This window comes from Ruditapes philippinarum, unplaced genomic scaffold (assembly GCF_026571515.1).
Source record: "Ruditapes philippinarum isolate M1 unplaced genomic scaffold, ASM2657151v2 ctg9010_1_1_1_1, whole genome shotgun sequence".
Taxonomy (NCBI): domain Eukaryota; kingdom Metazoa; phylum Mollusca; class Bivalvia; order Venerida; family Veneridae; genus Ruditapes; species Ruditapes philippinarum.
In genome coordinates, this window is record NW_026864194.1 from 1 (window position 1) to 16,658 (window position 16,658).

The 16,658-nt window shown below is 30.9% G+C and overlaps 1 protein-coding gene and 1 long non-coding RNA gene across 2 annotated transcripts; one reads left to right on the plus strand and one right to left on the minus strand.

Moving 5' to 3' along the window:
• The first annotated feature begins 4,306 nt into the window (after positions 1–4,306).
• On the plus strand, positions 4,307–6,944 carry LOC132724798 (uncharacterized). The gene is made up of 2 exons (XR_009624961.1): positions 4,307–5,714; positions 5,881–6,944. It is a non-coding gene; the product is annotated as an uncharacterized LOC132724798 (long non-coding RNA).
• Positions 4,857–15,723, minus strand: LOC132724797 (uncharacterized). The gene is made up of 4 exons (XM_060709761.1): positions 15,412–15,723; positions 12,638–13,228; positions 10,652–10,819; positions 4,857–9,814 (listed from the first exon to the last, which is right to left on the minus strand). The coding sequence occupies exons 1-4, from the start codon at positions 15,647–15,649 to the stop codon at positions 9,417–9,419; spliced, it is 1,395 nt and encodes a 464-aa protein (XP_060565744.1). The 5' UTR covers positions 15,650–15,723; the 3' UTR covers positions 4,857–9,416.
• Between the last annotated feature and the right edge of the window lie 935 nt (positions 15,724–16,658).

Genomic DNA, 16,658 nt, shown 5'->3' on the forward strand with positions numbered 1-16,658 from the left:
GTGGATAATATTGAGGCATTCTGGTTGTTTCTTTGTTTGGTCTAATAAGATATTTGATACACAAGAAAAAAGTTTCTTTTTGAAAAACTAAATCACTAAAAACAAAGAAAATTAAAAGAACGCAATCTACCTGTTTCTGAATGTTGATGATTCATCGTCTTAGAATTTTTGCTTGAAGCTTCCAACCTTCGCAGGCGTGACGTTATTTTAGAGTTTTCAACTTTGATTTGAAATAACTCTTTTTGCATTACTTCCTGTACTGCAACTATAGTGTTACAATCACATTCCATGTTACCATTAACACTATAAAAAATAAGTAGTAAAATCAACTGAAATATATGCATGTTATACATGATGAAACGTACCATATTCCAAATTTACAAAGCAATTTCGTTGTGTTCTACGAGTAATGTAAAACATGATAGGAGAGAAAACTGCGCAGCTGTATTAACATCACCAGTTGCATTCTGATAAGATTCCAGATTCTTATAAACTACGTCATATCCTTGACATATTTATTTTTCAGATGTAAACAACATACATCTGAACATGCGTAACATGAAACATATGCGTTACAAAACCTTGATGTAAGGCATGGCGGCATTTTAATGTGTTAAATTGTTTCAATGATGTAATATAAATCTAGGAGTTGACTGAAAGAAAATATATAAACACAACTGTTATCTTCGTTTATCTTCTACAAAGTTAAAGAAATGATGAAAAAGAAATATACCTTTGATTTTTTTCTATAGAAGCTGCATTTAAGAAATTTCATAAAAACAGAAATAGCGACATTTCATTAATAAAATTGGTTTCATATCGACTTAAGAATTTATCTTGTTGTTAAGACAACCAAACTGACATTTTAAAAGCATACGAGTCTGGAACCGCATTGTGGCGAAATCTAAAGTACAACTTCTGTTTGCATGAAAAACACCCCCTTTGGATCACCCATACAAGAATATTAAATCAACAAACATGGCTATACGTAGCAGTCCTAATCAAACAGTATATTTCCGCAATGTAACGGATGTTTACAGTCGAAATTAATCTTTTTATGAGATGATTTATTTTTTCTTAACGCCAGGCCTAATGTACCGTGAAGCTAAAACGGTTAAAATGTGTTGCACAAGAAAATCTCATATTGATGTGTTTCAGATAGTAAATAATACACTGTGACGTAGCGCATACTGTCCTAGGATGATAATTTGGTCTTAACGGTACATGGAAAAGTCCAAAAACGGGGTTATCTGGATTATTATCCGATATCGTAAAAGTAAACTCTTACATATACTATATAGCATCATTCTTACAGTATCAATTGTATATTACCGTTATGGCTCTGCCGGTAGATCGAAGACATTGTAACTTTTATCATTTTGAACTCATAGGTTCGAACCCAACGTAGTGCCATTTTATAACTACAGTTTTTTCTTCTTTATCTGTTTTTTATTATTATTATTATTTATTTATTTTTCGTTTTCCTTTTTGATTTATTCTTATAATATATATTTTATTGTATATATTTTTTTATTTCTATTCTATTTTCTTTTTGCATTTTTTGATCGCAGAGTAATAAAATATTCGATCTCATATTAATGTAATAAACTATGTATACGAATTTTTTTTTGAACAATTGACTGCTCTGAGGTAAAAAAAAATGTGTCTTACCAGTAGTCGAACTTCTGCTTGTACGGGTAAAACACATTACTGACACGGTTGCTCTACCTACTGCGCTAACAAGACATATGACAACATGTAGTTTAATTTTCATTTTTATAGGTTGTGGCATTGATCTGCCTAACCTATTTTTTGCATTGTTATTGGTCTTTGTTATGTAAACAAAGGCTCAAGTTATCATCCTAGGACAGTACACGAGTTGATTAAAGTATTCATTTGCATGTTAAAATTCGTATACGAATTAGTGTTACCGCGGAGTTTTCCAATTAAAATCGCAATTGATGAACAATATTTGATGAGATGTACGACAATACTGGGTAATGAAACTGTAGACAGCTTGGTTTTTAGGCCGATGGCAAAATACTTTTGTATATTTATTCAATATAACTTTAAAATTTCTATAATAACATATCATTTTTATGTACAAAGATGCAATTAAGAACACAATGTTTATTTAAAAAATGTGAGTTACATAACTATAACATTTATACTATTATTGTAATGGTTATAAAATGGTTTCATTATTGTAATGAAATTATTTCAATGCAAGCAATCTAAATAAAATGCATTTAAGAACAAGGTCTTTATTTAAAAATATATATAATTATAACTTTTAAACTGTAATTGTTATGGTTATAAATTGGTTTCTTTTTTGCAATGGAATTATTACAAAGCAAATATACATGAAGACAATGCCATAACAAAATTAACTCATATGCCCCACTCAAGGACATGGGGGACGGGGGCGTATATAATAAACTTTGTCCGTCCGCCCTGCGCACGCGTGTGTGTGTTAGGGGATACATCAAATCCAAATTTATTTCTAGTTTATATCAATTCCATTTTATATATTAATTCAAACATAATTTCTATTATAAATAAGATATAATGCCAATCCATTCTCGACCATTATATGACCATAAAGACTGATGCTGACAACGATATATATGCCATTGTAATTATAGATATATCACTGCCATTAGGGAATCATTTATATATTCTATTCCAGATAGCAATTAATTATGATAAGTGGTGTTGTAAATGAGACACTTGTCTCATGATGAATCATTACAAATAATTTGGTAATGTTATTTTATATCATCATTAATAAATAAAGAGCGTATTGGATGCTGTATTTTTTATGTTTTGCATGCGAGATCAAAATACTAGAATATTTTACATCAGATGCAATTTTAATAATTACCGTTGTTTACCTAAGATGAAATATGACTGGTTCATTGAGCTTCTGGGTTCTTTGCTGGTGTGGCTGGGTTTTATCGGGGGCTTCGTTCTGTGAAGGTCGCCTTGCCTTTCCGGTCTCTGTTCTAATGTTATTATTCATATTTAATATGCATGTAACATTTAAAATGTGTTTATTTCATCGTTCATAATGCTTTAAAGAAATATTTACTACATGTCTTTCCATGTGACGTAGTTAGCTATTCAAGATGTAAGAAAATCATAACGACAAAAATGTTATGTTCAACTCACTGATGTGTTGAAGCAGTCTCTCTAGACGCTTGACACATATCATGATCACAAGAAGGAAAATGTCCCTTTTTTCGGCGATTCTTACATTTTGTATTTATAAACTAAGTAAATTGTTGTCAGAACACATAAATTAGTCAAAAAGTGCATTCCGGCTGGTACATGTACAAATGCGAGATCTTAGCATTTAACTGAGCGACTTAACTATTTGAGCGTCTTGTCCGGTATATACCGGAGTACGGTATTTAGTGTTGTGCTTCAACGCTGTTTTAGTCTCATTTTCAGTACCGTCCATGAACAGGCTCAATGAAACCGAGCCTGCAACATTAAAAACTTTGCCCTGTCGTGCTTTCTTTAGGCATTCTCTTTTTCTCTATTTAAATATCACATTAAACCAACAATCAAACGCTTCAATTTGAACAAATCAATTTCTTAGAAGGAATGATCGTTTTGCGATAAACGTCCGAATTATTCAGGAAAAAAATAATTATCATTGAAATTTTTATAACATTATCAGGATAATATCAGGTGTTATCCTCCCATGTAATGTTGTTGGTTCTTTCATTAATATATAGGAACTTTTCAATGCTTCCGATGCATCAGTTTTCTTCAGAAATTTGTTATTCTCGAAAATTATCAATTTATTTTTCTCACTGATCTCATTAAAGGAATGGAGAAGGTTTCTGACAGTCACTAACAAGCTTTCAATATTGATTGACCATACCGTAATTTGCATCAGTGGTTTCTGTCTTTGATTTGACACAAATTAGAAGACCAACAAACATAGCATGAATAGACACTTTGTCGATTTTCAACAAACAGATAACAAATGAAACCTCGTCCTTTTACAAAAGTATGTACTGATGCGTTTCTCATTTTGTTGATTTTATGTTTAAACTTTGAGAAATGATCTACAACTATTACATAACCATTTGAACAAAAAAAGGAAAGTAGATAAATTCAAATAATAGCTAGGGCATGAAAAGCTTATAATTTAATTCAATTCAAATTACCAGATTAACTAAATTATTCATTGTCTTACAGACATTTCAGCACGTACGTTAATGCTTATTTAAATCTGCTTTCCACAAAGAACTTAGATTCAATGTATTTTCCAACAATAAATCTTAATTTATGGACAATATTGGTGTTGATTGCGAATAATATATATAATATATATATAATATAATTCATTGTAAAATGTAGTTTGTATTTGTATTGCAATCAATTGATACTATTTACGACGTATATCAAACAAATGCCTTGAAAAACTGTTATATTCCACAAACAAAATGTCGATCAAATGTTAGTCATTTATAAAATCACATACATAATCATATTCAAAATACACTTTACCGTAAACGACACAATAGTAACGATAATGTATAAGTTAAACGTTGTTTGGGCGTCCCTAGCCGAGTGGTTAAGTTCTTTAATCTCAAAACACTTGCTTCTCACAGTTGTAGCTTCAGGCCGCGCAAGTGTCTTCGGATTCTCTGATAACAGGAAGCTATTCAGCTGGCTAATGAAATGTCGTTGTTTTTACTCTCTTTTTTGTGTCTTAAAATGCACACTGTGACACCTGAGGTATTTGTCCAATAGAAGGGCTGGAAAGTCGCCATTTGATCATTACTATGTTGGTTCGACGTATCCTCCCCAAGAAAAAAGAAAAAAAAACAACAAAGAAACAAAGTTAATGTTTATTGATTAAAGAAACATAATTATCCTTTTCGTTACAAGATAAGCTGAATTGGCTTCATATCTAAACATTCACTATTATAATTGTCATAAACCAATAATTGATAGTGAAAAATGTCATAAAAATACTGCTAAATGACCGTTAAATAGAAATTGACTTCAACTGGCACATTTTGCATTAGAACTACTATTTCAAACATTCAAATAAACTATAGTCATGTATCATTTTGATATGTTTTATAAAATGTTGCATGATCGAAACAAAGTTGATAAAGTGGAAAGTGATTATTTTAGTAAGCACATTTCTATGATGAGATATAATATTTTGTTCTCGAATAAGTGTCCTTATTGATTTTTGAAATTCCCGACTTACTCTACACTAATTCGCTTTGACCAACCACTTTATCAACTTTGTTTCTATCATGCAACATTTTATGAAACATATCAAAATGATGAGATAGGGCACAAAATAGGCACAATTTAATGAAACACTCCTAATATGTCAAAAGAATAACTCTAAGTAGCATGTACGTAACATCAATGTAACACATTTATAACAATTATCTATGAAATTTTCATTTCATTCTCAACTCTTGTAACACTTGTAACAAAGCTGTAACAAATTTGCCTTTAAAATGGCCAGAAATCGGAATAAATAAGGTAACATAGATGTTACAATGTTGTTACAGCATTGTTACAGGATTGTTACAAGTGTTACAAGAGTTTGGAGTGAAATGAAAATTTCACACACGTTTGTTTCAAATGTTACAGGTTGTTACAAGTGTTACAGCACAGGCCTTTAAAATGGTCAGAAATCGGAATAAATCAGGTTACATAGATGTTACAAGGTTGTTACATAGTTGTTAGAACATTGTTACACGTGTTACGAGAGTTTGTAGTGAAATGAAATTTTCACAAATAATTGTTACAAATTTTACAGGTTGTTACAAGTGTTACAGCTCAAGCCTTTAAAATGGTCAAACACAATAAATAGGGTTACATTTATGTTACAAGGTTGCTACATAGTTGTTACAGCATTGTTACAAATGTAACGAGAATTCGGAGTGAAAAGATATTTCCACACATTATTGTTACAAATGTTACAGGTTGTTACAAGTGTTACAGCACAAGCCTTTAAAATGGTCAGAAATCGGAATTCATAAGGTTACAGATGTTACAATGTTGTTACATAGTTGTTACAGCATTGTTACAAGTGTTACGAGAGTATGGATTAATATGAAAAATTAAGGCACAAAATTGTGTCAATATGTAAGGGAACAAATTCAAGCAAACGTGTTACAAATGTTACTGAATTTACATGCGTTATATAGGAGTTACTTAGTGTTACACGAGTAACAAATGGCAAGTGTTCTATTAAATTGCGCCCATTTTGTGCCCTACGTGCCATCTTAACTTTATTCAATTCAAATAATATCACATGTTCAGTTTTCATAATTGAATTGGTCAATGCAAGATGGTACAAAACATTATTATACATTATTTTGAAAAAAAGGGCAGTTTATAAAATTTAACTTTAAATTGATATATCTTAAAAAACAAATCACAAATAAGTAATGTTATAAATAAAGGAAATCACATATATAACAATTTATACTTCTTTTTGTGTATTCCGCTTAAAGAAAAATTAATCTCATCCAGAAATTTATATATTAGTAAATGATCAACAGGGTGACAAAACTTCAATAACTTTTACACAACGCTTTTATTACCAAAAGGTTAATAATTATATGAAAATAACATGAAATACAATACAATATAAATGTTTAAATTTTAGATGGAATTATAATATCTTTACATATTGCAAAGAACAAAACAACCCTTATTTTGCATCTGAAGAACTATGTTTGAAAGATGTTACAAAAATTAGCACTTTTATTACATATCTTTATACTTTTAATAAGATTTAGCGTGAACAAATTCATATTGTGTGGTCAAAGTCAAGAAATCCAATGTTTTTATTTGGTTCTGAATCAGATGCTCATTTATTGTTTTGTTATTTTTTTGCAGATCATTTAATGACAAGCGTTTTATAATAATAGTTAAAATAATAATAATAATAATAATAAGAAGAAGAATAATAATAATAAAACAAAGTGTAACTATTTGAATTAATGACTATTGAAGTGTATGAATAGCGTATGAAAGGGAGATGACATTATATTTGTTAGTTTAAATGTCATGTAACAGTTATCTTCGCTTTCTGATGTCTACCATAATAATTATACAATTTTCAATATATTTCTGAAAAACGTAGAGTTAAATCTTAAATAGTTACACAGTCACATTATTTTGAAATTTCAAGGTAGCCATTTTAACAAAATGCTAAGTATCCTGAAGTTTTTAACGTAACAGTGTGGTGTCATCAAATCTTACCCCATGTTATCAAATGCTATCAAAATGAACATATGTAATAAAATATAAGCGTTTATCAAGATGTTTTATACGTCATCAATATTCAATATACATTATTTATCTCCTGTAATCATATGTTATCAAAGGTGACCAATGACAATTAAAGCACAAATAATAAGCGTATGTTATGAAAGTTATAATAAATTAACAATAAAATATTTTCAAATATTAACAAATTCTTTCGTTGGTTATCGTTGGTTATCATATATTATCTTACAATTATTGTGAGGTGATTGATGAGGTGTAGTTTTTATACCTGGCTAATGTGAAATTCTTCAAAACAGATTGTCATGATGAATAAAGCATAAAGCGTTTCACTAAATCAAGATCCGGTGTCATCAATAAAAACAAAACAAATAATGACTTGATTTATGCCTTATTTTCACAATTATCCGCTTTCCTCTTACACGTATAGTACATGCATATGGCTTAAATGTGCTAATCACAAACGTCATACGTTTTCATGTTTTTCCCTGGCAATTGTACATTTAAATGCATTATTTGAATGCGTATTTCATATATATAGTAACTGATGTATTTTTGACATGTAGTACGTTGTTCGAATCTGTAATTTACATAATGATGTTTGCATTATGTAATTATGACTCCCAAAATTTTTGGTAGACATATTGTTTTTGCCTTCGCCGTCAGTCTGTCCGGGCGAACATCCAATGGATTATAAGCTTCATGCCGTCCATAATTTTAGTTAAAATAAGGAAAAAATCCCATAAACTGACAAGTTGATATGGTATTTTACTTGTTTATGGGTTAAAGTGCCAGATAGAGATAAAAAAGTACATAAACCCCAAATGTTGACACGTCCGTCCATCCGTCCGATTGTCCGTCAGTCCGAAGTAAGCTTGTCCGGCCTTCACAGGTCAAACAACTGGTAGGATTTCAACCGAATTTTACAGGAGTGATCAGTATTATCCCTAGTTGTGCACATCACCGACACTCTCCGCTTCGCTGCACAAAATGGCCGCCAGAGTTATAAATAGAAATCTTCTCCGGCCTTCACACGTCAAACAACTAGTGGGATTTCATCCAAACTTTACAGGAGTGATAAGTACTATCCCTAGTAGTGCCTATTACCGGCATGTTATGCTTCGCTGCACACTATGACCGTCAGAGCTAAAAAATCAAAAAGAAATTTGTGTGGCCTTCACAGGTCAAACTAAAGGTGGGATTTCAACCACACTTTACAGGAGTGATCAGTACCATCCCTAGTTGTGCACATAATCGGCAGTTTTCGCTGCACAAAACGGGCATTAGAGCTAAAAATAGAAAAATATTGTCTGGCCTTCACAGGTCAAACTACTGTTGGGATTTCAACCAAACTTTACAGGAGTGATCAGTGTCATCCGATTAAGTTTCAATTCCATATCTTTTATTATTTATGAGAAATGGCCTAGCCAAAAATAAAATATGAAAATTAACAAAGGGAAATTACTAAAAAAAAACAAGAAGTGCAGAGTACCGGCGGTTCTTCTGCATTGCACTTCTTTTTAATGAGATATATCATCCTATGAAGTTTCAAGTCCATAGCTTTTATAGATTAGGAGAAATGGCCCGGACAAAATTAAAGTATAAAAATTAACAAAGGGCAATAACTCAAAATTAAGAAGTGCAGAATACTTTGGGTTATTTAAAGAGGCATAAATACGAAGTTTGGAGTCAATCCGCCTTATAGTGACAGAATTATGCTCCGGTAAAGCCTTAGGGGAAGCCAACGCCGACACCGACGCCGCCGTCAAAAGTAACCCCTAAACGTCGCCTTTTCAAGGCGTCATAAAATTTTGTCCGGCTTTCACAGGTCAAGCTATTGGTGGGATTTCAACTAAACTTCACATGAGTGATCATATATAGTTTTTGGGAGACAATATGTTTTTTTGTGTGTGTCAAAAACCTCTAGATCTTTTATAAGTTGGCTTGTACCCATTATCCTAAAAATGATATACGGTTGAAAAGTGTTCATTTCCATTTACTGTCAGACGCAACATGTGTCAAGTGTTAACTGTTTGTCATACATGTAATTAAATTGAATATGTTAAATGTGATCATATGTCATTACATATGCAATCCAGTGTCCTCATTTGTTTTAAAAAAATATCATATTTCTAGATATTATCTGGAACTATGAGTACCCCAGTAAATGACGAATCGTAGTCGTTATAAGCTTTAGCGATTCCAACACAACCACTGACATATACCTCATCATTTGTATTTAAATGAAACGTTCCGGACACACTGATAGAAAAACCAATATCGACATCACTATCCGGATTCCCTACCGCCCCTACTATATGTAAATCATTAAGATAAATTTTACAATACATGAAACCTGTATAAGACATTGGTTTTGAAATTTGAAAAGAGAACATGTATATTCCTGGATATTTACATTTGAAGTGTCCCGTAGATTTGTCATATCCGTTGCCGTAATTTTGAATACTTTTTGGAAATATTGCAGTGTCACTTCCAGTTATACCAGTTGCTGTAAAAAATATTCTCATTTCTGAAATACAAATGCAGATCAATCGTTATGCATTTAAAAGTTCTGATTAAATATTTGAAAATAAACATCAAAACAGTTTTTGGGTTTCGAAACATAACATGTAAACACTAACATAAACGATTTTATCACATGATGCTGATTTGCTATGTAATATAACCTTAATGTTCTTGTTATACATATGAAATTTAACATTGGTTAACATCTTTGACATAAAATCACATAAAATGAAAGTTAGCCAACTATTCATGGACGGTAGTGTGTTGACTGCATAAGCCTTTAGCAATGCAAGCCTCCCGGTAAACTCAAAAGGTATAGCGTTGGACTGTGAATCGTGTGACCTAGGTTCGATTCCCGGACGGTGCAGGTCATTTTTCTTGTGTTTGATCATGAAATTCTTTCTACGGTCATTCTCACTGTACCTCTGCTCTGGCATGTACAGAAGTTATCAGTTCCTTGCAAAAGTGTTTACTGCTTGACAACCTGCTTAGGAATGATGCAGTGGTTACACTGAGCTCTGGTACGTTCAATGTGGCTAACTGGCCTGATCCGGAGTGAAAACTACCAACATTTACACCACCTAAAGCAATGCACATGCTTAGTACGTAAGGTAATCCGTCATCGGCTGAGCTTTGACCATTATTGTTTCAGGTTGTCTTACAACCCGGATAAAATCTAATAAAATGTTAAATGAACTGTCTTTCTTCAGCCAAATTAAGAATTCAAATATCGATGAACACATTTAACCCGAGAAGATAAAGCTTTTCCTTACATAGAGATTTTAAAGCCAATTGTAATTCATGACTAAATAATTGCCCTCAAAATTATTTATCATGTTACCTGGACATGTGTTCGTGTTACAGACTGCTATTTGTATTGGAGAACCTTCACAATGTTTTCCTCTGAGAGATGGCTTGGGTTGTGAGCATGTTCTAGATCTTATCATTACTCCTCTACCACAAGTGTCACTACACGAGCCAAAACTACCCCAACTACTCCATCCTCCATCTACAACAGAATATTCTTCATTAATTCAGTTTAATTTTTTAGCATTTTTGTCTTATAAAAATACATATACACCTTTTAAGGGAAAATTCGGATTCAGAAGAACTTTTTGAGATTAAATATATGTTGTTGTAATGCAACACTATATAGCTGATTCCATTATTATGTATTGGAATAAAATGTGTCGAAATAAAATAAACAGAAATTTCCCGTCAATTGATTGAAACGTTATATTTGGAAGTATGATCATATACTTATTATTTCGAGGAGGTTATTTTTCTGAATATGGTGCACATTCAGCTTTCGACGAGAACACATTACATTTCACAGTAAATGAAATTCATTAATTATACACAAAATATTCGTCAGGCTATATAACCTTACACAATGAATAGAACAACAGGCTTTTACATAGCAATTCAATAATTTTCATATATGTATACTGTTTAAGTTGCCTCCGGGGGTGTACATGTTTTCTGTTTTTGAAAGGTGTTCGTTTATCGGAACACGTGTTAGATGTCATTCAACCTGGAAGACTTCTACTCCTAAACATTTACGTTTCAGATACAAAAACAACTTAATCATTTAGAGCAATAGTGGGTGAAGGTAATACAACGGTCAAATGAAAATCGTCGCTAAACTTGTACTGTATTATTTAGAGGTTAATACTTGGTTGCTGCTAGCCATTATGCGATAATGACCCGAATATGTGCATAGTGGCCTGAGGGCCGCAGGCCCGAAGGACATTATGAACTCGAGGGCCATTATTGCGTAATGACGAGCCGCAAACAAGTATTAACGTCTTTAATACATATGTCCGAAATACAGCTTTTGAACATCGCCGCTAATCTTGTTTGTTGCCCTTTCGAAGAAACGAACATTGTCAATGTAAACAAATACCTATCAGGTACAGTTTAACCATCCGATTAACTTGGAAAACATGACAACACAAAATAAATTTAAGGACATGTTGTTTTATTGTTGTATTTATCGATAAATACAGTATCCTTCTCTTTACATTTATGAAGTTTTGTGCCTTCAATCTTGAAAGGTTTATGAGACTAATATCACCAGTCCGATCTCTTATCTACCGTCAACCTTAAACATTTTTAGAATTTCTGAAGGTGATGTATTGTCTTGCGTTTATAATCTTTAATGTTAAGCTTTGCTGATTGTGATTAATAATGTCATTTAAACTTTAGAATATTTTATGTGCAAGTGAATACAGTTAATTCAACGTCAGCAGCCATCTGCACGTGCGCTCATTCACTCGTCCATTATGGAAAAATAATACCGAGAAGCAAGGTGGCCAAAATTGATTTATGACCTAGATCTTGCCATAATGGCCCTGAAATACTCTAGATTCTGTTACTATATATTTCTGTTACTATATATAGTAACATAAGTATTAATAACTTTTAAAGCATCAAATGCATGCACATTTTCATTAAACTTTAAAAAATGTATTTCAAATTTAAATTTTGTGAAGCAAAGGAAGAAAATATTTGTACATTGCAAACGGCACTAACAACCCAAGCAAATTACCAAAACGAGGTCAAATTATGAAACATATTGCCCTTACCACGTTAGTCACGTAGTAGAAATCTGGTGATAAATACCCAAAACATCAGTCATTTATCGCATATTCAAACAAATCATCACTTGAATCTTGAATCATTTTACTTGTCTTTGAATCGTATTACCTTTTTCTCAAGTTTTAGTTTCTTTAAATAATTCCAGCAATCTGGAGGGATGCTGCTTAAATGTATACGCCTACATATATTAGTATCTATACAGTCAGATTAATGAAATAAATGTTACCTGTCCTGTCCTTTAATATAATATCTTCCAGATTTGAAAGTGTTTTCTTTGTCTTAGACAATGCATTTTCTAAATCATCAAAGCGTGAAATCGCATCAAATTTAATGTCATTTATTGTATTGTTAATGTTTATTTCTTTTTGATTCATCTCGGCTGCAAATTCTTTGGTTTCAATAGCAACTTCTTTCTTGAACTCGTCGATAAGTTGTCCAGATGATATTGTAAAGTTTACACAATACTTTTCAATATTCTTTACTTTTTCATTTATTTTAAGTTTGAAATTCAATCCTTTTATTTTTTCTCCGTGGAATGCCTTTCTTATAGTCCTTTTTAACTGTACCATCGCGTTTTCACCGCCATCGTTCATGTCAAGTAGACTGTCTGTTTTGTTAGATACTAAAGCGAGTTCAGACTCAACTTTATCTATGCGTTGTCCGTGTATTCTCTGTTTTATATCATCCGTCTTGTTTTCAATATAAAATTCAAACTGTGGTACTATTCTTGCCAATGTTGATTCGATAGTCTCTATTCTTTTAATATCATTTCTTGTTTTGTCATGACTGCTATCTAGGTCTTTTGTCATGTCGGAAACTGAAATAAGGTAAATAAATGATCATATGATTGCGGCAAAATCTCATTTACGTTCTTTTTATATTGTATTTCATTCTCTTTGTTCAAATAATTCAATTAATTATGTCTTAAAAACATGCACATATTTTAGAAATCACTTTGGAAACAATTGATAAATAAAAATCTTTTTCACAAGTTTTCAGTTCCAGTCGTTCCGATAAAAAAACCTTTTTTTAAGAGGTTTGCATATTATTCTATAACTCACGTATTAACCTTTTCTTTTTTAAGATTCAGTTGTAATTAAGTCAATATTGTTTTTTCAAATAACACTAACATTAATTATAACAGCTATCATTTTTATTACAATGTACCATCACCCCCGTGATATAAATGATAAAAGACACAGTTTCGTACGTATTCAAAATACTGATTAAGAAAACCAAAAAGAAATGTTTCATTTTGATCAATGTTGATAACATTTTTAATATATTTACCAACATTTATATGATGAATGATAATATTTTGTCCTAAAACATTTAATTATCTGCTATACGAGGGCTGTCCGGAAAGTTCGTATACAAGGCTATACAATTATCATAAACAGGCATATCAATATGATGATTGAATATTTTGCTTGCTAAAGTATTTATCTGCTACATATTTCTAAATTATAAAACATGATAAAAAAATATTTGCTAAGTGCCGATCACCATGACAACATGATCAACGAATCTCGGAGCACTTTGATTTCATGACGATAGCTACTCGAATAATAATTTGCTAAAAGTTGTTATTTTTGCGCAAACTCATGTTTTAATTTTTTGACATCATGAGACACTATTACATGATATTGAGTGAAAACAAAGACGGCGTACGCAAATAGGCAATGAAGGTGCACAAATTTTGTGTTGCGAAAATGACTTCACGGACGGAGCAACGTAATGATATTTAACTTCATAGCGACGCTAATATGGCACCATTTGAGATTTTAATCTTTACTTTAAAAACAAAACCAACCATAAAATGTTTAATTAAGAGGCGGCGATGACAGTATATCGAAACGCTACAGACGACCAAAGGTAGCATGGGCAAAATATCGTATATTGCGTTACAACAACCTTTTAAAAAGAGAGACATCTCACACACTGTATGAGAACCAGTAATATTTTTGTTTTTAAATAAAAATATTAATATGAAATTCATAAAGTAAAAGCAACATAACATGTTTTAGGTATATGCCAGACAGGAACCATGGCTGTTGAAATCGGAAGAAATTGAATAGCGGGTAAACATGAAATTAATTTGACGCCGTTGACGTTGTCAAAGTGCTCCATGGTGAGGTATATATGTTCTATGTAATTACTGTTAAAATTCACATGTAAGTCACAGTTCAGTAATTTTTGATAAATGTGTTCGCTAGATATGTATATTTTTGCTGACAAAATTTGTACAACATATGTATTGTTATACAATAAAAAATGAAGAAGTATATGAACTTTCCGGACATCCCTCGTATTTTTATAATTAATATCGAATCATATATCTCAAATAAGCCTACAGCATCCACATTTAATTATTTTTTGGTTTGATCATAAATGTTATTATAAAAACTATCAATATAATCATACATTGTGTTACATACATTACAGTCCCATTCGCATTAATGATAACTACTTATCAGAAGTAATTATGTAATTAACTTCTCTAATGTGTGTAACATATTGAGAAAATATCTCAAAATATAAAAATTTAAATAAATAAATGAATAAATAAATAAATAAATAAATAAATAAATAAATAAATAAATAAATAAATAAATAAATAAATAAATAAATAAATAAATAAATAAATAAATAAATAAATAAATAAATAATAATTTAAACATATGATAAAAATACTAATAAAACAAAATAGATTTAAAAAAATAAATAAAATAAAAGAAGCTATGACACAAAAATGAATTAAAACATGTCATTTTCCTGTCTTTTGAATATTAAAAGTATGACTGAAAATAATTCACTTTCATTAGTTCTAATATTAATTTACAAAACATGAATTAAAAATGCATTGATGACCAGTGGATAATTTTGAGGCATTCTAATTATTTTTTTGATTGACCTAATAAGATATTTGATACACAAGAAAAAAGTTTCCTTTTGAAAAACCTGAAGCAACTCAAAACACAGAAAATGAACTCAATCTACCTGTTTCTAAATGTTGATGATTCATCGTCTTAGACTGTTTGCTTGAAGCCTCCAACCTTCGCAGGCGTGACGCCATCTTAGAATTTTCAAGCTTAATTTGAAAGAACTCTTTTTGCATTACTTCCTGTATAGCAGCTATAGTGTTACAATCACATTCCATGTTACCATTAACACTATCAAAAATAAGTAGTAAAATCAACTGAAAGAAATGCAAGTTATACATCTTGAAACGTTCCATATTCCAAATTTACAAAGACATTTCTTGATGTTCAACAAGTAATGTAAAACATATTTTGAGAGAAAACTGCGCAATTGTATTAACATCACGAGTTGCATTCTGATAAGGTTCCACATTCTTCTTAACTGCGTTATAACCTTGACATATTTATTTTTGTCAGATGTAAACAACATACACCTGAACAAGCGTAACAAGAAACATATGCGTTACAAAACCTTGGTGTAAGGCATGGCGGCATTTTATTGTGTTAATTTGTTTCAATGATGTAAGAGAAATTTAGACGTTGCGTGAAAAAAATACAACATGTATACACAACTGTTCTCAACGTTTATCTTCAACAAAGTAAAACAATGGTTGAAAAAAATATACATTTGATCTTTAATTGATTAATTTACAATACCATCTCGTAATGTTCCTTTCAATACTTGATAATAAAACATTAAAAAAATAAAGTAATAAAAAATCATAAGACATTATCGTAAGGTATTTATTTTTTTAAAGTTTATACATTAACTTATAATATTTTTTTTTTGCACATGATGATAAGACATAAAACATAAGGAAATCATAAATCGTAAGATCTTATAGTACGGTATCTACGTTTTACTTTTTATTATTCATGTACTTACAATACCAGCTCTTAATATTCTTTATTTCACATATGATTATTAAACATAAAAACACAAAATAAATCATAAATTATAAGCTATCATAGTACGGTATTTCTTGATTCACATTAAATCCTTTTGACTTATATGCTTAGAAACATTTTTTGGTGTACTTATAAGATTATCCTTTCTTCAATAATTAATACATTTGTTGGTTTAATTTTGTTTCCTGTGTCTTATAAATCATTATAAACTAAGTACATATAGAAAATGCACATCGGAAGGGAAGGGATCTTTACTATTTAATGAACGTGTAGTTAATTAAAACCTCTGTGAAAAACTCGTACATAAATAAAACGGGCGAATAACAAAATTACTCAAGAAAGGGTAGTATTAACAGG